The 22,396-nt window shown below is 38.0% G+C and overlaps 1 protein-coding gene across 2 annotated transcripts in view; it reads right to left on the reverse strand.

Moving 5' to 3' along the window:
• GK5 (glycerol kinase 5) overlaps window positions 1-22,396 on the reverse strand; it is a 67,835-nt gene continuing 45,439 nt past the window's right edge. For both annotated transcript variants that reach the window (XM_019024024.4, XM_055383144.2), the window contains exons 12-16: window positions 19,942-20,036; window positions 14,830-14,933; window positions 13,895-13,954; window positions 12,798-12,931; window positions 1-8,243 (exon numbers count right to left, since the gene is read on the reverse strand). In XM_019024024.4, the coding sequence (XP_018879569.1) occupies window positions 8,095-8,243; window positions 12,798-12,931; window positions 13,895-13,954; window positions 14,830-14,933; window positions 19,942-20,036 (542 nt within the window). In that variant the 3' untranslated portion in view covers window positions 1-8,094. The remainder of the gene's footprint in view (window positions 8,244-12,797; window positions 12,932-13,894; window positions 13,955-14,829; window positions 14,934-19,941; window positions 20,037-22,396) is intronic.

Raw genomic sequence — 22,396 nt, forward strand, 5'->3', positions numbered from 1 at the left:
CACAATGTAAAAATGGCTTTAATATACCAACGTACAGATTATTCAGTTTCATTGTAATTTCCCAAATAATTTTAGATTATAATTTTCAGAAAGGATTTTTAACATCTGCTAGGCTAATTCCATCATATTAGTATATGAAATTATCTTTTCTCCAGTTATTTATAATCTTTCTAAATATTTTAAAATACAGTATATTTTCACAACAAATTTTATTTTCCCCACAACAAAGAATTATCCCACTTCTCTAGTAATTTCCATCGTGCAAGAATGTAGAATATAGACTAATAAGCCTAAATAGGATCTAAAAAGGCAAGGTTACCTAAAACCCTTCTTATCTAACCATATTAAGGCCCAAGTTTACCTAGAGTCACAATTGTAGTTAACAAGTGCTATTTCTCTGGTTGTTTTTTGTTGTTGTTGTTTTTGTTTTTTTTTTTTGAGATGGAGTCTCACTCTGTCACCCAGGCAGGAGTGCAGTGGCGCGATCTCAGCTCACTGCAAGCTCCGTCTCCTGGGTTCATGCCATTCTCCTGCCTCAGCCTCCCGAGTAGCTGGGATTACAGGCACCCGCCACCACGCCTGGCTAATTTTTTGTATTTTTAGTAGAGACAGGGTTTCACCATGTTAGCCAGGATGGTCTCGATCTCCTGACCTCGTGATCCGCCAGCCGTGGCCTCCCAAAGTGCTGGGACTACACGTGTGAGCCACCACGCCCGGCCTTGTTTTTGTTTTTGCAAAGTTTCACCATGTTGCCCAGGATATCCTCAAACTCCTGGGCTCAAGTGATTCTCCAGCCTCAACCTCCTGAGTAGCTGGGAATAGAAGAGCATGCCACTGTGTCTGCCTTCTCTGTGACTTTCTTAATATGCAGAAACCAAAACAGGTAATAGTATTTAATAAGAATGTCCTGGTAATTTTTTTTAAATCTAAAAGTAGACAAAAAGGGAAGGGAAAAATTCATATGCAGATGAAAAATATTCTATTACTGTGGATCCTTGATTTTTTGTATAGATCTTAACAATGATTTATGAGGTTCTCAATGACAATTTAATAAAACTGCAAAATTCATTAAGAACATCAGAGAAGGCCAGGCACGGTGGCTCACATCAGAGAAATAAGATTATGAATTTACTGAGGCATACAAATTGGAATCTACATTTACCATCTTGCACAAATAGGAAAGTTTCTAATAACTTATTAACAAAATCATTCTGAAACCTTTACACAAATCAGCCTACTTTAAATAAAAAGGTTAGAAACATTATGATAACTATGTACAAAGTATATATCTGTATGCTCTAACATTCTAAATAAAGGTATCTTTGAAAATTTACTATTATACAGTATTAGTACCGTACTCTATAATGAGCAAAGAAAGAATATGAGAACTCTTGGGCTCAGTACAGTGTAAATATGTTCAAAATGCTATACACATTTTGCCTGGAAAGATTTAAAAAATCCCACATAATCACATAAACCACTGGACTGACTTTTAAAAACTTTAAAAAAGATATTTAAAGATATGGCTCATTAAGCAAACATTTAGTGATAATATCTCACTGCAGCCTCGAACTCCTGGGCTCAAGTGATCCTCCTGCCTCAATTGGCAAACGGGCAAAAGATATGAACAGATATTTCACTGAAAAGGATAAACAGAATGGTTGAAATAAGAAATAGTGACAACACCAAATGCTGGCGAGCATGCAGAGAAACTGGATCACTCATACATTCCTGGTGGGAATGTAAGATGGTATAGCCAGTCTGGAAAACAGTTTGGCCGTTTCTTATAAAGATAAGATTCATTTAAATGGGAGTCTCTATATCATTTGTTTCCTAAACATCACAGGTATCTATCTAAACACAGCCATTTTATAACAGATCAAATTTATAGTAAAGTAGGGAAAGACAGTAGAAATAGAATAACAGAGAATTTCAGAAATATCTGATTTTGCAAGCACCTGTTTCTGTCCTTCCTACTCCAAGATCATTCCTGCATTCCTCTAGGAACAAGGGTCCCATGGGAATATGATACAGCCAATGACTTAGGTGCCAATAGATGCTGGTGCCAAAATATTTACGGCTATGAGGCTTCAAAACTTAAAAAAAAAAAAAAAAGATTCCTTATACTTGGAAAGGGGATTTAAAAAGAAAAAACCACCAACACGATTTTGAATCATCTATTTAACTTTTTTAGATTACCCATTTTGACTGGTTCGAACCAGAAGACCTGGCTTTGGGTTTACAATAAGACGATTCTGGGACCAAGTAGGTTGTAAAGGCCCAAGGTATGTTTGGGGCTTTTTTCCTCTCTCTCTCTCTCTTTTTTTTTTTTTTTTTGAGACAGAGTCTCGCTCTGTCACCCAGGCTGGAATGCAGTGGCCCAATCTCGGCTCACTGCAACCTCCACGTCCCGGGTTCAAGCAATTCTCCTGTCTCAGCCTCCCAAGTCACTGGGACCACAGGCACATGCCATCAGGACTGGCTAATTTTTGTATTTTTAGTAGAGATGGGGTTTCACCATATTGATCAGGCTGGTCTTGAACTCCTGACCTCAGGTGATCCACCCGCCTTGGCCTCCCAAAGTGCTGGGATTACAGGCGTGAGCCACTACACCTGGCCTTTTTCTCTCTTTTTTTAAATTGAGATGGTTGGGGTCTCACTATGTTGCCTAGGCTGGTCTCGAACACCTGAGCTCAAGCGATCCTCCCACCTTGGCCTCACAAATTGCTGGGATTACAGGTGTGAGCCACCACGCTTATCCTGGGGCTTTTAATTCTTACTGAAAATCATAGTCTAAATTTCCCAAAGGGATTCAGAATCCTTTGGGGTAGATTCAAGTCTTCTAGGCCATCTCTGGGATGACTCTAGAATAACTTAAAGTCAAAGAACTCCAGGGTATATCTACATCTCTCCTCAAATAATTACAAAATTCTTGCAAGATTCCTGGGCTGGACTGTTTTAAAGACTGGTCCCTTACAGGAGGGGCTATTTATGAAGTTCCTTCCCTATAGCACCAGAGTGTTTGGCACTCTTAAAATTCAATGTTAGTCATCTGCAGTCAAATATATAAAACCTGTGAAGAGAAAGGCTTCAATTAAAGCTTAAAAAGTTAATATATCTATGTGTATTTACAGACATGTCTCTACACAAATAGTTTTTCAAATATATAAACATATTAAGAATTTCATTTTATTTTATTAAGACAGGGCCTTGCCCTGTTGCCCAGGCTGGAGTGCAGTGGCACAATCATAGCTCATAGCACCCTCGAACTCCTGGGTTCAAGCGATTCTCTTGCTTCAGTTTCCTGAGTAGCTGGGACTACAGGGGCATACCACCACACCTGGCTAATTTAAAAAAAATTTTTTGTAGAGACAAGGTCTCACTTTGCTGCCCAAGCTGTAACTGAACTCCTGGCTTCAAGTGATCCTCTGGCCTCAGCCTCCCAAAGTGCTGGGATTACAGGCATGAGCCACTGTACTTGGCCAAAAATTTTAAATAAACAACATAAGGATTCTAGCTCTCACTACAGAGTAGTTCTTCTTTTGTTTTTGTTTTTGTTTTTTTGAAATGGAGTTTAACTCTTGTTGCCCAGGCTGGAGTGCAATGGCACGATCTCGGCTCAACCGCAACCTATGCCTCAGGGGTTCAAGCGGTTCTCCTGCCTCAGCCTCCTGACTAGGTGGGATTACAGGCATGTGCCACAACGCACAGCTAATTTTTTTGTAGTTTTAGTAGAGATGGGGTTTCTCCATGTTGGTCAGGCTGGTCTCAAACTACTAACCTCAGGTAATCCGTCCTCCTTGGCCTCCCAAAGTGCTGGGAAGAGTATAGTTCTTCTTAATCTAACAAAAAAGTATTTTACTCACAACAAATATAAATTGCCCCCATCAACAAATGTATGTAATATCAAGGATAACATGTGTACAAAGTTGCACTAACAAAGTAAAAATTTATCCCACATACATGAAAGCACAGTGCTAAGTTCTGGGGAAGCAGACAGTTTCTGCTTTCAGGGAGCTTCCAGTCTGGTAGAGATTTACACAGAAGGCAGATTAAAGAGAATGATGATCTCCTTTGTTCAGAGATAAAAAGGAAGCAAAAAAGCAGGTCAAATCAAAGATGATCTGCAGAATACATTAACCCTACACTGAAATCATGGACCTACTCCAGTAATTAAGGCTGCAGAGGTGGGGCTGGGTGGATGAAAACATCAGAAGACAATTACAGCATGAGATATTGATTGGTTGATTGATTGATTGGTTGATTGATTGAGACAGGGTCTCACTTTGCCACCCAGGCTAGAGTACAGTGACACCAACTTGGCTCACTGCAGCCTCCACCTCCTGGAGCTCAAGTGATCTTCCCACCTCAGCCCCCTAATTAGCTGGGACTATATGTGTGTGTCACCACACCCAGCTAATTTGTGTATTTTTTGTAGAGACAGGGATTCGCCAGGTTGCCCAGGCTGGTCTCAAACTCCTGAGCTGAAGTGATCCGCCTGCCTTGGCCTCCCAAAGTGCTAGGATTACAGGTGTGAGCCACTGTGCCCAGCTGAGATTTATTTTTTCTTCATTAATCAGCAAAATAGATACCCTATTTATTTCAAGATACGATTAACTAATTTTTTTGCTAACAACCATTTCCTAAGGTAAAATGAGGCAGAAAGAAAAGGAGTATGACACTATATTCACTGAGTCTTCGGTTTTCTTCTAACAGCCTGTATCAGTGGCTCTCAACTGGGGGCAATTTTGCCTCTCAGAATGGCAATGTTTGAAGACATTTTTGGCCATAACAACTAGGGGGATGGTACTTGTAGCTAGAGGGCAGAGGTCAGGTATATTGCTAAACATCCTATAAAGTACAGCATAGCATCCCAAAATGAAGATTTATCCAGTCCAAAATGTCAATGCTGAGATTAGGAAACCATGCCATGGTTGGATAAAAAAGATGAAAAAATCAGTACGTCTATAGTATAAAAGCAATTAGTAGCACTTTAAGATAGATTGAACAGGAACATTCTCTTCCTTTATCAGACAGTTGCAGACCTTCTAAAAATATCTGATAGATCTATAAGGGGAAAATAAAACATGCTGAGAAGTAGCACAAATTTTTCTGAACTTCAAATATTAGCATACAAATGAAAAATAAACTTGGAAGACAGAAAGGACAAGACAGGCATGGTGGCTCACGCCTGTAATCCTAGCACTTTGGGAGGCCGAGGTGGGTGGGTCACAAGGTCAGGAGTTTGAGACCAGCCTGGCCAACATGGTAAAACCCTGTCTCTACTAAAAATACAAAAATCAGCTGGGCGTAGTGACGTGTACCTGTAATCCCAGCTACTTGGGAGGCTGAGGCAGGAGGACTGCTTGAGCCCAGGAGGGGGAGGTTGCAGTGAGCCGAGATCGTGCCACTGCACTCCAGCCTGGGCAGCAGAGCATGACAATGTCTCAAAAAAAAAAAAAAAAAAAAGAAAGGACAATTTTGTTGCTCAATTGATCTTATCAACTGTTTCTGCAACCACAAAAGCAAATGTGGTCATGTTTCTGATTTTAGTTAAGTCCAAAAATATTTATTAAACTCTTATCACTAAAAATGGCCACAAATATTAAAAATAAAATATTAGTTTTTAGATTCACAGAAGAAAAAAATAGCCACTGACACTTGAGGAGATGCTCAATTCCGATGACAGACATTCAAAGTTACTTTCCAACATTATCTGAAAAGTATTGATCCTTTTTTTTTTTTTTGAGACGCAGTGTTGCTCTGTTGCCCAGGCTACAGTGCAGTGGCATGATCTTGGCTCACTGCAACTTCCACCTCCCAGATTCAAGCAATTCTCCTGCCTCAGCCTCCCGAGTAGCTGGGATTACAGGCTTGTGCCACCACGCCCAGCTAATTTTTGTATTTTTAGTGGAGACAGGGTTTCACCGTGTTTGACCAGGTTGGACTCCTGACCTCAAATGATCCGCCCACCTCGGCCTGCCAAAGTGCTGGGATTACAGGCATGAGCCACTGCACACAGCCCAAAGTATTTATCCTTTATTTTGTGGTTATATGTTGGGAAAGAAGAACATGGAAAAGAAGTGAACTAACAAATTTTCAGGTATTAATTTTACAATTCAGTATATTCTGACAAAAAGAATTATTTCCTATGAAATTACACCCATTGGCTGGGTGCAGTGGTTCACGGCTGCAATCCCAGCACTTTGGGAGGCCAAGGTGGGAGGATCACTTGAGGCCAGGAATTGAGTCCCAGGCCAGGACTACCCTGGGCAACATAGCAAGACCCTGTCTCTACAAAAAAAGAAAAAAAAATTACACCCACTGAGAAACAGAATGTGTAACAGTAAAACAACAGAGCAGCTTCCATGTGATTTTGATAGGAAAGCTTTAATTGGTGACTAAGCTTTGTAAAAAGGATGTAAACAGGGGAAAGAATGAAAAGAATAAGATTTATCTACATATTGAAGTTTGACTTTTTACAGTAAATAAAATACCTCTATTTATTAATAACAAAAATATTTCCAAATCTTAATTAGTAGATTTAATGATACTATATATTTGTTACAATGCCTTCATCAGAAAATTTAATAATTAAGAAGATACTTGAAGTTCATTCAAATGGCACTTGCAGAAATGCAACTTAATTTCTAGTTCTATCATATCTGTCTCCAAAATGGACATATATGACAGTAAAAACAAAATTCTCTATAAATCTCTCCATTAGTTACATTACTATGTAACTAAAATAGCTAGTTCTATAATAAAAGGATTTTATGTGCCAAATCCTGACCAAGAGAGAAATAAAGTCATTATTGCTGCAAATCCAAATGGAACCTACCCCAAATGTAGGGAGGGGCAAATAAAGTGAAAACATGTTGGAAGGTAGGGTCAACTGCCTTAGGACAATTCTACATCCAGCTTGACACTACTCACGACTTACTCCTCCTCACTGTTTCTTGCAAGAAAGTCTGAGCATGTAAAACTGTCCTTGCTGCTCCCTGTGGATCTCTGGCTGAGTGGCTGAAGGGCAATCCTGAGCATAGACACACTCTCCTCCCTTCTATCAGCTATCCCCCGCACATACTCAGAGGGATGAGTAGACTGAACAAATATCAAAAAGACGCAGGAACAAATAAAATACCCCAATAAAGGCAATTCTTAAGTGGTCAATAAATTAGGGCACTTCTTCAAATTAAGCTCTGTCAATTAGGCACTTAATAAAAACAAAAGACATTTATACAAGCATCTAAACAACGAAGAAAGATAAAGAACAAGAGAAAGACAAGATTTATGTTAACTACCAGCATGTTATACTTCAGCCAGAAGTTTTTGAAAGAAACGTTATTTGAGAAGGAAAATAAGTAGTATTTTTCTGTTTCTAAAAAATCAATATTCTTTCTAGTTCATTAACTAAAATTAGTTTTTCAGTGTTTTCAACATAGAAAGAATGCTCAGATTTTGGTTGAAGAAGGAAAAATTAAGGCAGTGTCTTTAAGACCAGTAAAGGAAAGCATTAACTAACTCATAAGCTTATCTGAGAGGGACATATTAAGCTCATATTTGGATATAATATTAGGAAATTATGGCTTTAAACATAAAATATTAATGTTTCAAAATTCCACATTTTCTCAGTTATTCTTTCTTTTTAGCTATATGTACTTCAAATAGCCCACTTAAAGAATTAAAGAAATACGTTTCACATAATTTTGGAACAATATGTTCATGGTACTTGACCCAGAACTATTAGCTTGGATGGTAAATCATTATGTTCCTATGTACCACTGACCCAGTATAAAAAGGAAGAGGACCCATAACTGTCAAAATATGGTTGGAAATGACTAATGTCCTTTGGAATTTGCTACAAAATAGAAGATATAAAGTTTTGAGGTATTGCTGCCTTACCATGGTTTAGGGGAAAAAAATAAGAGTTTTTTGTTCCGTTTTGTTTTTTTAAAAGCAATGCTTCTTAAGTTATGAAGCTTATTTAAAATTTTCTCCTTTAGTCATTGTCATATTGGTTATCCCTGAGCTTCATCTCATCTGCACGTCACATAAACCAGCTACCTATGGTTTTGATCATTTCATTTAGTGTTATGTCTTGTTATACCAATTCATGGAGCGTTTCACTGCTTTGGCCCAGTTTTCCAGACTCATTTCATATTCTTGACATTTCTTCTGTGGCTTGAAAACCACTTCACTTTGTCTCAGTTTCTTTAGTTCCTCCTTGTCAGTCCAAAACCCTATAGATAAAAAAATTATCTTCAAATTTTAAGGCAAATCATGAGTCCAATAAAGTTTATCCAAAAACCTATGCGAGTTGCTGGTAGAAAGGTAAACAAAAACTATTTTTAAAACAATCCAAAATACTTTGTTACTTTTGAATTTTGTTAGATCGATCATTCCTGAAAATAATTATACCAGTATTTTCAAGTCTTTTGGTTTCTAACTTTCAGCTCAGTTTCTGTGTGGTGGGACACCACATCACTTCTAAAGCAGCTACCCTATGCCATCATTTAATTTCATAACTTGCTATTATTAAAACAATCCCAAGTGAAAAACAGTATATTTTCTGGCCAGGCACAGTGGTTCACGCCTGCAATCCTAGCGCTTTGGGAGGCTGAGGAGGGAAGACCACTTGCTTAGGAATTCAAGGCTGCAGTGAGCTATGATTATATCACTGCACTCCAGCCTGAGTAACAGAGAAAGACCCTGTCTCTAAAAATAGAAAAACAGAAGAAAAAAAAAGAGAAAGAAATAGGATATTTTCTTTTTTATGCAATTACAATAAATGAAGACAAATTAAGATTTTTGTCTTACAGCTTAAGGTAAATGTCAACTTTCTGGAATATGCATAAAATTCAAAGTTGGAGATTAATGTAATAGTTTCTCTTTCAAACTATAGCCTTTTATATAATTTATTTAAATTCCAGTTTAAGACAATTTTGTAGTTCTAGCATAGACTGCTCTTTGAAGGAAGGATCATATGATATATAATAAAAAGCAAGAGAACTTTTTTTTTTTGAGACAGAGTCTCGTTCTGTCACCCAGGCTGGAGTAGAGTGGTGCGATCTCAGCTCACTGCAACCGCCACCTCCCGGGTTCAAGCAATTATCCTGCCTGGGCCTCTCGAGTAGCTTGGACCATAGGCACGTGCCACCACGCCCGGCTAATTTTTTGTACTTTTAGTAGAGACGTGGTTTCGCCATGTTGGCCAGGCTGGTCTCAAACTCCTGGCCTCAAATGATCCGCCCTCCTCGGCCCCCCAAAGTGTTGGGATTACAGGCGTGAGCCACAGCACCAGGCGAGAACATTTATAACTAAGATCATAAGTAGTCTGAAATGATACAGGTATCTTATTAGTAAGCTTGGCACATTTCACCTACTAAGAGGTCTATCACACCTCTTTTGAAGTACTAAAAGTCTACAAATCTTCATGAAGTACATTTTTTCTTACCAATAAAACTGACACATTAAATTCTCCTTTCTAAAATTTTGTCAGGTCATATTCTTTTTATTTACAGTCAACATTTTAAACCATCTATGTTTAAAGGTATTAATGTAGGCCAGGTGCGGTGGCTCATGCCTGTAATCCCAGCACTTTGGGAAGCCGAGGAGAGCAGATCATCTGAGGTCAGAAGTTTGAGATCACCTTGGGCAATATGGTGAAACCCTGTCTCTACTAAAATATAAAAAAATTAGCTGGGCGTGGTGGCACACGCCTATAGTCTCAGCTACTTAGGAGGCTGAGGCACGAGAATCACTTGAGCCCAGGAGGCGGAGGTTGCAATGACCCGAGATCGCACCACTGCACTCCAGCTTGGGCTACAGAGTGAGACTCCATCTCAAAAAAAAAAAAAAAATTTAAATTAAAAATAAATAAAGGTATTAATGTAGACAAGTTTTTAAAAGAAAAACATAGTTTTCATCAGTATACTATAGTTAGATAAATCTAGTCAGGAAAATAAATGTGTTTCTTAAAATCCTCATTTCCAGAATTTATTGTTTACATTTTAAGACATATATATTTTAAGACATTTTATTAAGTATGTATAGAGCAAATCCAATTTCTGGGTAAATTTATAAAATACAGAGGATATACATAGTCTCACATTTCTGAGACAGAAGCAAATATCTGAAATTAAATATAATGATGTAGATAAAACTCAAGTCACTGTGTTATGTATAAAGATAACCTGCATGTGGGGCTGGGCGCAGAGGCTCACGCCTGTGATCCCAGCACTTTGGGATGCCAAAGTGAGTGGATCACCTGAGGTCAGGAGTTTGACACTAGCCTGGCCAACATGGCGAAACCCCATCTCTACTAAAAATACAAAAATTAGCTGGGCATGGTGGCGGGTGCCTGCAATCCCAGCTACTTGGGAGGCTGAGGCAGGTGAATCGCTTGAACCTGGGAGAAGGAGGTTTCAGTGAGCCGAGATTGCGCCATTGCACTCCAGCCTAGGCAACAGAGGGAGACTTCATCTCAAAAAAAACAAAACAAAACAAAACAAAACAAAACAAAAAACCCTGCATGTGTTTGTTACTTAAAGCATTTTAAATGTTCAAGAGAATCTGACTTATTTAGTCTTCTTATAAGGTGAAAAGTGTAGAAGAATTTGATTAACATAAGTATAAAAATGCTTATGAGAACTTGATATACTATAATTATAGCTTAATTTATTCAATTTGTTTGTTGTTTAAGTATTTGTGATTTACCTTGTTACAGTTCTAAGTTTGCTCAATCAGGCACGTGAAAGTAATAAGAGGAAAATCAAACATACTAAATTTATAGGAGTTGGAATATGAAGGAGTTCAAATTTGCAAATGGGATTAAGGGAAAGTTTATTTTCTTCAACTTCAATCAAACGTTAATCAATGAACAAATGAAAGTACTTTCAATTTTATTCAAAATTACCAGATTTTTAGTAGAATCAAGTTTAAGCCGAATTTACCAAGATTTTAGGCTTTTTGTAACTTTAATGTACTATTAGCCTAAAACTTTTAAATGTAAAATATCTTATTTTGTACCAAGCATCCCCCAGAAAGAAACACATTAAAATACTCTGAGTATCCTAAGGCATCATCCTGCTTTCTAGGGGGCCCTTTAAATTGACATGCCTACTTCCATTCTTATTCCTCCTCACTGATCTTTTCACTAATTGTCAAAGCGATCTGTTCAAATGCAGATCTTTCTATGGTCCCCACCCCCCCGCCCCCAGTTAAAATTCTTTAGTGGCTCTCCAGTGCCTTCAGGATCAGGTCCAAACTCCTCTTTATGAGGAGTCACCACAATTAGACCTCTATGTACCTCTCCCACTCCCTTCTTGCTCTCACCATAACAGTACTTCCCATCATTGATGAATGCCTTTGCACAAGTTGCAATAGGGATATTGAGCCAACCATCTCTTACCCTCTCCTCACCTGACTCTCTGCTAGCCCCTTCAAAATTGAACCATATGTGATCTCCTCTGGGAAGCCTAGACCACTTGCTTATTAACACTGTCACTGTTCACTGGCTTTATCAAACAAACTTAATAATCACTTGACTTACCTGTCTCCTCCCACCAGGAATCAGAGACTATGGCTTTTAATCCCTTTATTGCCAGCAGTGATTGTCATGTAGCAGGTGCTCCACAAATGTTGTTCAATAAATAAAAGAATGGAGTGGTTTCTAATGCCATAGGCAAACCTGCTGACAAAGTTTCCTCCTTGACCAAACTCCACTCAGGCTCCTCCAAGCTCTTTTCCAACTAGGCCTCAAGGCCTCAACTTTTGGACTTCCATGGTCATCTCTGCATTATCTAATTTGAGCAAGAATACTGCTAAATTAGTGTAGCCCATCCTCAATTTCTGATCAACCTCGATATCTCATCCTCCAGCATCCTCCAGATGATATGTGATCACCCTGGCCTGCCTTCCTGAGAATGTTATTAGGTTGGTTAGCAAGAATTTCCCCTTACCTCAATGTTTCCTCTTAGTAGTTTTCCATCCACTGACTCTCACTCTGCTCTTTGGCTATAATTTCTCACTCTTCCTTACTGTATTCAAAGTTGAGCCTAAATTCTCTCTCCCACCATAAGATCCCACTGAAGTAGTCCCTATACCTATCTTGATAGTCCTCCAGAATAAAGCCCACCTTACTGTTCTTTTTTTTTTTTTGAGACAGAGTCTTGCTCTGTCACCCAGGATGGAATGCAGTGGCACCATCTCGGCTCACTGCAACCTCCGCCTTCCCAGGTTCAAGCAATTCTCCTGTCTCAGCCTCCCAAGTAGTTGGGATTACAGGCATGTGCCACCATGCCCAGCTAATTTTTGAACTTTTAGTCCAGACAGGGTTTTGCCATGTTAGCCAAGCTGGTCTTGAACTCTTGACCTCAGGTGATCCACCCGCTTCAGCCTCCCAAAGTGCTGGGATTACAGGCGTGAGCCACTGCACCTGGCTCACCTTATTGTTCTTTAATAAGTGTCACTGAATAATTTTTTTCTTTAACACTATCTATCCAGAAAGTTTACCCAGAGACTCTCTGTTGCTAGAGACTGACGCAGCTGAGAATTAACTGTTCTTGTCTCATACTTCTGACTGAAGGAGTGAGGTGAGGATAGAAGAGGTGCAACCAGACTCACCAACAGAGGAGGTCACAGGATATTTTGTGAGTAATATGCATATGTGTATGGAGTTTAATGGACACCAAGGCTTTCCAGACTCTCTAGAATTTTGTAATTTGAGAGGAGAAATACTATCTGTAAGGAACAGTTTGCAAGAAAACTCTCATTCTTATAAATTTCACACATACCAACAGCAAGGCCAGCTAGAGAAGCTGCACCCAGGCATGACATATCAATGTCGGCAGGTCTGTCTATATTCTCATTAATCAGGTCTGAAGTCATCTGCATGACAAAACCATTCTTACAAACTCCTCCATCTGCCCTGTGGGGAACAAAATATGTAAGATGAATTACTACAACAAAAGTATCATTCTTTTTCAGTGGGCCACATTTTTTTCCTGATATCCTTGATTTTATTTTATAAATTTAACTTTTTAATTCTAAAATTAAATCACTTAGCATTAACCTAATGACAGAGAACCTTACTGGGTAATCTTTAAACATTTTCCTTATTTCTGCCACCAATTTTCTCACCTGTCCTTGTTTGTCTTAGGACTAGTTCAAAACAAGCCAGGTATAATAAACTAAGGCAACATAAAAATTCACTTAGATATTACAGAAAAGAAAGTCAAGAAGTTTGATGCTTACATGCCCAAAGGATAGCTATACACCCAAAAAAGAGATTTTAAAAATTGATATACTACACATATGGGTGCCAAGATGCACCCAAATTTGATATTGTATTATATTCTCCATAAATCCACAATTAACTCTTTTCCTCTCTGAATTCCTATGACCAAGAATTTTGTTGTAGCTGGGAGCGTTGGCTCACGCCTGTAATCCCAGCACTGTGGGAGGCTGAAGAGGGCGGATGACCTGAGGTCAGGAGTTCGATACCAGCCTGGCCAACATGGGGAAACCCCATCATTACTAAAAATACAAAAAAAATTAGCTGGGCGTGGTGGTGCATGTCTGTAGTCACAACTACTCGGGATGGTGAGGCATGAGAATCACTTGAACCCGGGCAGTAGAGGCTGCAGTGAGCCGAGATCATGCCACTGCACTCCAGCCTGAGTGACACAGCAAGACTCTGTCTCGATAAAAACACAAATTAAAAAAAAAAGAATTTTGTTGTGAAGGAGCTAAGCAGAAATTATTTTTGAAATCCTCAATAATCATAAAGATGAATTATTCAGGATCTCAAAAAGAAATGAGTGGTAGCTCATAGCAGCTACCACTTACTTCTAATTTCTAATTAAGTCTATTAGAAATAAACTTTACATACCGGATTTTTCTTACAGGAATATGAATCTCTTTCTTCATCATCTCATATAACTGTTTGTTTCTAGTTAAAAAACAAGATAACTATTTATAAGAAATTCATATCATAATAATTCACTACTTTATTCTGATCTTGAAAAATACAAACTATAGTTTTATTTATTTGATATTTATAAAATGTACAAAACAAAATATTAAAGAAATAAATTGTGCTAAATGGAAACTGTATAACAGATACTCAAATAAGCAAGAAGCACAGGTCCTTGTGTTTTTTTTGCCTTCATGTAAGAAGGCATAATTTATATTTTACAACTAAATTTTATCTATTACCATTCTACAAAGAAAAATTTAAAACAAGCATCTATTTAATAGATAGCTATTAAGATGACAAACCATAAGTAAAATCTAATAGAATTCATCAAATATAAAAACAATTACTTTGTAATCACAGAAAATTTTATTTTAAATGTTACAAACATCCCACACTCATGACAGCATCATTCTTAATTTTAATAATTAACACCTGTCCCATAACAAAAAGATTACAGGAAAATATGCATGAAGAATAATTCTGATGACTCAATTTTGGGGTACAACAGAAGCATTATTACTTGGAATTATCTTTCATGAATAAGGATACTAAACCTTTGAAAATCCAAATTTTGAATCTTGCATGCTTAAGAAATAGAATTTTTTTTAAAAATCCTTCAATTTTCAGATATCAAGTCTGAGTGGTGTTGGTACATTAAATATAAGAAAAAATAAGAAAGATACCATGGAAATTAGCAAGAAGAACATATTACATAATATATAGTATCAAATAAGCCAAAAATACAAAGAATTTAATTAAAATTAAGAAATTTTCCATTTAGTAGCAAATTAATGAAAGACATGGCAATATTCTATGGGGAAGGGGAAGTTTAGGGCTGGTTTTCATACCTGAAAGCTATTGACTCCAATATTGCTCGTACAAGATGGTATTTACTGGTGGAAGGCTTCAAACCCATAAAAGAGGCACATGCCCAGGGGTCATTTAATGGAGCCTACAGTAAGAGATAACAAGAATATATTATTATTATTCTAAATTACATCTACGGACTTGAGGAAATACTATACAACAAAAACATAGCCACATTAGAAGAAAATAATGCTATGGTTAAAAAATTTTAAAATAAAAGATTATGATAAATATTGGGATAACTTTTTAACAGCATTTAAGCGATATTGAGTCATAGTTACTGTACTTAGCTTCTGTTTGCATTTATGTCAGAAAGAGGAACTAAAGCATATAGGAACAAATTATTAAATGCTTAGCTTTATAAACGTGGAAAATGAAGAGCAATCACAGCAATCCCCCTTCTCCAGCTATAAAGTTTTTACACTAAAATTGTTTAATATGTAGAATAGCTTTCTACTTTTTACTATGTAGAATAGCTTTCTACAAAAATGTACTTTTTAGTGTCATAACTTAAATCAAATATGTTGTCAGACATTAAAACTATACTCTGGCCAGGTGCAGTGGCTCACACCTGTAATCCTAGCACTCTGGGAGGCCAAGGAGGGAGGATTGCTTCAGCCCAGGAATTCAACACTATCCTGGGCAACAAAGCAAGATACCATCTTTACAAAAAACTTTAAATATTAGCTGGGTGTGATACACACCTGTAGTTACAGCTACTTGGGAGGCTGAGGTGGAAGGATTGCTTGTGCCCAGGGGTTTGAGGCTGCAATGAGCCGTGATGGCGTTACTGCACTCCAGCCTAGGTGACAGAGTGAGACAGGGTCTAAAAAAAAAAAAAAACACCACTACACTCTTCTCTCTTAGCTTAATAGCCTTACTGCCTAATATCAGAAATAATCCAGCCTAACATGTTCTCAAAAGAGCCAAAATGTTGAGCTGGAAGTATGTATTAATCAGATGAGGTTTCTATTCATCTTTGTATCTCCAGAAATGTAAGGCAATTCTGGGACACAAAGATGAAAAACAGGCCAGGCACGGTGGCTCACACCTGTAATCCTAGCACTTTGGGAGGCCGACAAAGGTGGATCACTTGAGGTCAGGAGTTCGAAACCAGCCTGGCCAACATGGTGAAACCCCGTCTCTACTAAAAATACAAAAAATTAGCCGGACATTGTGGTGGGCACCTGTAGTCCCAGCTGCTCGGGAGGCTGAGGCAGGAGAATGGCGTGAACCCGGGAGGCAGAGCTTGCAGTCAGTGGAGATGGCGCCACTGCACTCTAGCCTGGGCAACAGAGCAAGACTCCGTCTCAAAACAAAAACAAAAACAAAAACAAAAAACATGAAAAACAAAGATATCTGCTGGAGCTTGCAGTCTCACAAGGAAACAGACAAGAGTCTCACAAGAGCGCCAACACACCAAAATGGTCATTTCAAGGACATCCAGTGCTGTCAGGAAATTATGATCCTCAGAAAAAGCACCTTCTAGCTTCAGGGTTTTGACACATCATCCCTTTACCTGAAACACCTTCTACCACCCCTTCTCCTAATTAATTCTTACTCCCTTCCAAATCTTTCCTCAGGGAAAACTCTGGACCCCAGAGACTAGATGAGGTCTCTGTTTTTATGGAACCCTGTAACTTCCCATCATACCATGCACCACAGTTTATAATCACATACTCTGCTTGATGGTTTGTTGAAACCCCACCTTCCTCAATACACTATAAGTACCACAGGGTGGAACCTTGTCCGATGTACTCCCAGTGTGTCTCTTGTGCCTAGCACTATATCTGGCTCCCCATGGGAGAACAATACACATTTGGTGAATAAATGAACAAACAATATTTTTCTTAATGACTTAAGAAATTCTATATTACATCTTATCTTTGCTATAGCTATGATTTCCCTCCTACTGAGATTTTATTTTAATTTTTCAAATCTATTAACACCTTCTGGTGATTTTAATTAGTAAAAACGTATATAGTAAATCTGGTTTATATCAGATGGTATAGTATCATAAAACTAAGATTAGTCAGATTTGGCCAGTTCAATTAGTCCCTAGCAATATGCTATGTTTTCTCCTGCATAAATATGACTTCTTCCAGGATATCACAGAAAATACTGCTTTAACTGGCCTGAAATCTGTTTGGTGCCCTGGACAAAACTAGTAGTCTCCTGCCCCAGAACACAGACTGCACCATTCAGACATCCTAGTCACTCACAAAACTAGAGATGGCAATCACAGGACTTGCTGGCTTCATCCCCTTCTAAGGAAACTGCTTGAATCCACAGGCCCTGTTAACTAAAGCTGCCATGTTTCATGCTCTAGTCCTAATGCCATCACCACAACTGCAGAGGGTGAGTACAGCTGACTCACTGTCTGACTGAAACACAAAAGGACAAGGTGGTCCAATCAGATTCTCTGCCCTGAAAACCAAAACCAGGAAACCCGAAGAAAAAGACCTCATCAATGGGGGAACTGAAGCTAAAAGGATGCATAAGGTAGAGGAAGGTTGTATGTGATATTTCTAAGTTGTGAAGAAGCAAAAAGTGTAAGAAAAATGATGACAATTAAGCAGAAGCTATGGAGGAAGAAAGGACACAGAGCAAAGCTGGTAATGAAAAGAGAAAAGCAGAACAGAGAGAAGCGGGAACCCAAAGACACTAAGAACTGCTGTCAGTTGCTGACTGCTTTCCAATACCAGTCCTCAAGAGTATGTGGACAAACAGCTTCTCTGTCTATCCTATTACTGCCATCATCACAGTAACTCTAACGTCCAGGTAAATGACCACTGATTCTTGCCTCTAATACCTATTTCAGTATCCCACTCCCCAAACCACGAGCCCTGCTAGAGGAAAGCCATAATGGTTGCACTAACTGATGCCACCACCAGTGTATGGCTCCGACCCTTTCTGCCATTCCCTGAAGTGGCTGTCCTAGACTTTCCCATTTTCCTCAAAGCTCACCCAGTACCCCTTTCTCAGTAGATTCCTTTGAGAAAATGAGACTATTAGGGGCCTTCAACACCCAGATCCCGATTATCTAAAGCTGTAAAAATATTCTAAAACTAAAGGCAGTTTCACAGATACATAAACATTCCTTCCTTTCATGCCCCATCCCTCATTTTCTCTAGTTGTTCACATAGGCAGATTATAGGTGATCTTCCCTCCTATTTTCCAAACAGTTTAGTATTAACACATTATTGCTGTTTGGTTTAACTTTCAATTTCCAGTTAAAGTTTCATTTTACACAGGGAAATACATGACCTACGGTCAACCTACCACCTCTCCCAACTACCCTCTACTGCCAGTATATGGGCAGGTTGCAATCATGGCAGGACAGGGACATTTTGCTATCAAGAGGAAATTAAAAATCAAACCTGAGATAGTTTTGTCTAAATCTTTTGGGTTTAAAACTTAAAAAAATATACTTTATATTATTATTATTATATAATATATATATAATTATTATATTATATTACAGGTATGTGAGGTGATAGAGAAGTCAAAGACAGACTTGCTAAGACAAGGTGACTACTAAGTCCTGTAGCACATTTTTCAGAGAGAAGAAAAGAACCAGTAGTTGCCTAACCAAACCTTACCTTGCTGAGGACAAGTATTCATCTAACCTTTTTCCTGAAATCTCAATTAGATAAAAAATTTTCACTTTCTGGACTATGATAGGTGCTACTTAGAGGTTCCCTCACATCATCCTGAAGAGGATGCAATGGAATCAATTCACAAGCTCTCGGTCCTTTAGGATAAAGTACACAAAATAGAAATATTACAGGTATTGAAATAATGCTCATTTTAAAATCTAGTTTTGGAAGTATGATATTTTTAAAGATTTAAAACACCCTGACCTAATTTTTTTTTCTACCAGCTTCTATATTATAAACCCAAACTCAAATTTTGGACTTTTGTAACTAATTGCCTGAATATGAGATAAGCAAGAAGAAAGAGAAAGTTGTATTTTTTGAAAGGAAAAAATATTTAGAGGAGGGTTAAAAATAGTATGAGCTTTCCCAAAAAAAAGTTTAGTAAACTTTAACTAAAGTATATGATACACAGATATATAACTTTCATAATAATATACTTGAAAAGTTGTTTTAAAAGTATTTGTAATAATATTCTAAAATTAAAGGTAGTATCAGAGATCTTTCAATTAAATACAAAGTTAAATGTTACAAAATCAAGACTTCTCCTAGGTTCATTTTTTGATTAAGCAAAGTAATCAATACTCCACCACAACAATTAATGAAAAGAGATTTTGATTTTTTTTTTTTTTTTTCGAGACGGACTCTCGCTCTGTCACCCAGGCTGGAGTGCAGTGGCGTGATCTCGGCTCACTGCAACCTCCACCTCCCAGGTTCAAGCAATTCTCCTGCTTCAGCCTCCTGAGTAGCTTGGACTACAGGCACATGCCACCATGCATGGCTAATTTTTTGCATTTTTAGTAGAGATGGGGTTTCACCTGTTAGCCAAGGTGGTCTTGATCTCCTGACCTTGTGATCCACCCGCCTCGGCCTCCCAAAGTGCTGGGATTATAGGCGTGAGCCACCGCGCCCAGCCAAGATTTTGATTTTTAAAAAAAGTTTAAAACTTACAAATGTACAAGTGCAAAATATACACATACATATACATGTGTGTGCATATGTGTGTGATGTATGTACCTTGACATTATTTCTCTTAATTCTCAATGGCTTATTTCCTCTAAGTAAAGAATGCAAATTTACTGATACATTCCCCCCACTGTGAAATGGCTATTTTTGGTCATGATAAAGTAATGCTAAGTCTTATGTAAAAGTTCTATGATAAACCTGCCAACTCTTAGGTTCCACACAGTTCTAAGCAGAAGTCAGCTGAATTCTACCAGCACAAGCCAAGCCAGCAGGGCCACATTCAGGATGCTCTGCTTCCTCATGGAATTCATGCTTGGTCAGAGCATAACTTCTAAGCCCTAAAATCTACCTTTCATCTTAGTTCTGTTCAGTGCTCAAATTTTAAGGTAACAGAGTGGTGGATATATAAGTTTGGATGTGGCAGGAGGAGAAAAATATTTGTGATTGCCATTAACTTTAAAAAATACATACCTGTAATCCACTAAAAGATGGAACAAAACAAACTCCTTCAGAATCCTCCAAACTTTTGGCCATTTTTTCAGTCTCAGCAGCATCTGTGAAAAGGTCTGCAAAAACAAACAAACAACAAAAAACCCTAAAACAAAATGAAGAGGTTAGAGAGGCACAAACAGAATTATGTTACATGATAGTATTTACCTGCATCAACATTTATTATGAATATAATGTAAAAGATTGCTCACTTAAAAGGGTCAGCACAAAGACCATTCTGTTCTGGTACTATCTGAATTCTCACACTGCATAGGTTTCCAGGCCCATAGAAGGGAGACAGGAGGTAGAAGGCCCTCTTAGATAGGCTCTGTATGCAGCAGGCCTTATGTTTTTTTTCTTTTTTTTTTTTTTTTTGAGACGGAGTTTCACTCTTGTTGCCCAGGCTGGAGTGCAGTGGCGCAATCTCAGCTCACCGCAACCTCCACCTCCCAGGTTCAAGCGATTCTCCTGCCTCAGCCTCCTAAGTAGCTAGGATTACAAGCATGCGCCACCACGCCCAGCTAATTTTGTATTTTTAGTAGAGATGGGGTTTCTCCATGTTAGTCAGGCTGGTCTTGAACTCCTGACCTCAGGTGATTCGCCCTCCTCGGCCTCCCAAAGTGCTAGTAATACAGGCGTGAGCCGCCGCACCCGGCCGCTTTTTCCTTTAAAGATATTTGGGCTGTTTAAAAAATCAATTCTATGTAGGATTTTTGGCATTAAAAAATTATTCTCTGAAAGATAAGAGCCATCCTAGGTTTCTGATGAAAGTATCATCTACCTGTAATATAGTACCCAAGAAAATTAACTGAAATACTCCATCTAATAAGTTAAATAAGGGGCCAGTAACAGATATATTAAAAGTCAATTTTTAAAAAACAAGCAAACAAAAAAACAAGACAATTAATTTAGTAAACTTTAACTGAAGTATATGATATACAGACCAGAAAAATGCACAAATCCTAAGTGTATATAGCTAGATGAGTTTTCACAGTGTGAATACACCCAAGTAACTGACACCCAGGTCAAGATACAAATTTCTTTTGTTAAACATCATACTCGTGAGATTCATTCACACTGTTACATTTAGTTGTACTCCATTCATTCTCACCTCTATATAGTATTCCATTATGTGACTACAGACAATTTATCAATCTATTCTATTAGTGATATACATCTGGGTAGTTCCTAGTGTTTGGCTAATAGAAACAGATCCCAATGAACATTCATGTACATTATTTTTGGTGGACATATGTATACATTTCTGTTTATTAACACAAAGGAATGGAATGGCCAGTTCTAAGGTCTTCACATTTAGAACCAGCTTTAACAGATAACTGCCAAATAGTTTTTCAAAGTGGCTCTACCAATTTAAGGCTCCTGCCAGCGGCAGGCACGAGAGTTCCAGTCACCTATCTTCCTGCCAATAATTGATATTGTCTATGTTTTTCAATTTAGCTATTTTGGTAGTATTACACGGTGGTTTGATTTTGGATTTCCCTGCTGACTAATAAAGTTAAATGGCCTTTTCACTGGCCATTTGGATATCCTTGTTTGTAAAGTGACTTCTGAACGAGTATGTAGGACTGAACAGCAAAGATCAGAAGAAAAGACTCGGTCGTAATAAATATTGCTGGCTTTAGAGAGCCTTAATTAAGTTGACTTTGTATCATTTTATGATTTGTTATATAACTAAATTAATATACTTAAATTCACTAAAGACATTTAAGGAGCACTTACATTAAAACTCAAGTTAATGAGGATCACTCAATAATAACTACAAATTTTACTCAAAATGACAGTTATCAAATCCGTAAGTTTCATCCATTTGTTCAAAATGTCCAGATAATGCATCAAAATATCTCTACCACTTCAAAAACTAATGTTAAAAACACTGGTTTTAAGCCGAGTATGGTGGCGTGCCTGTAATCGCAGCTACTCAGAAGGCAAAGGCAGAAGGATCACTTGAACCCAGGAGTTTGAATCCAGCCTGGGCAACATAGCGAGACTCCTATCTCTTTAAAAAAATTGGTTTTAAAATCTATACTTTTTAATGAATCTTGTCCAAATGTTCAATTTTTACAAGATAAGATGTAGGAAAATATACTAGACAGTTGGTTTGAGGAAAATTGTTGGTAACAGATAAAGAAACAGAAAACAAAGAGAGACTATCTTATTCACATTCCTCACTGTTTGTTTCATCCCTTGCTTGAAGAATTTCTCTAAATAATCTTCCACTTAATCTGTTGTCAAATAAGCTAATTGATAAAAAGTCTTTCAGAGTAAGCACACTCCATTCTCTCTCCCCCACTGAATGCAACTAAGAATCTTGGAGGAATAAATGGAAAAGCCATCTGGGGACTCCCTGTTTTTATATTTTCTCTGATATTCCTGGCCTAGACTCAGCGATAGCCTGAAACCCAAGGACTCAGATCTG

Source organism: Gorilla gorilla, chromosome 2, assembly GCF_029281585.2.
Source record: "Gorilla gorilla gorilla isolate KB3781 chromosome 2, NHGRI_mGorGor1-v2.1_pri, whole genome shotgun sequence".
Taxonomy (NCBI): Eukaryota; Metazoa; Chordata; class Mammalia; order Primates; family Hominidae; genus Gorilla; species Gorilla gorilla.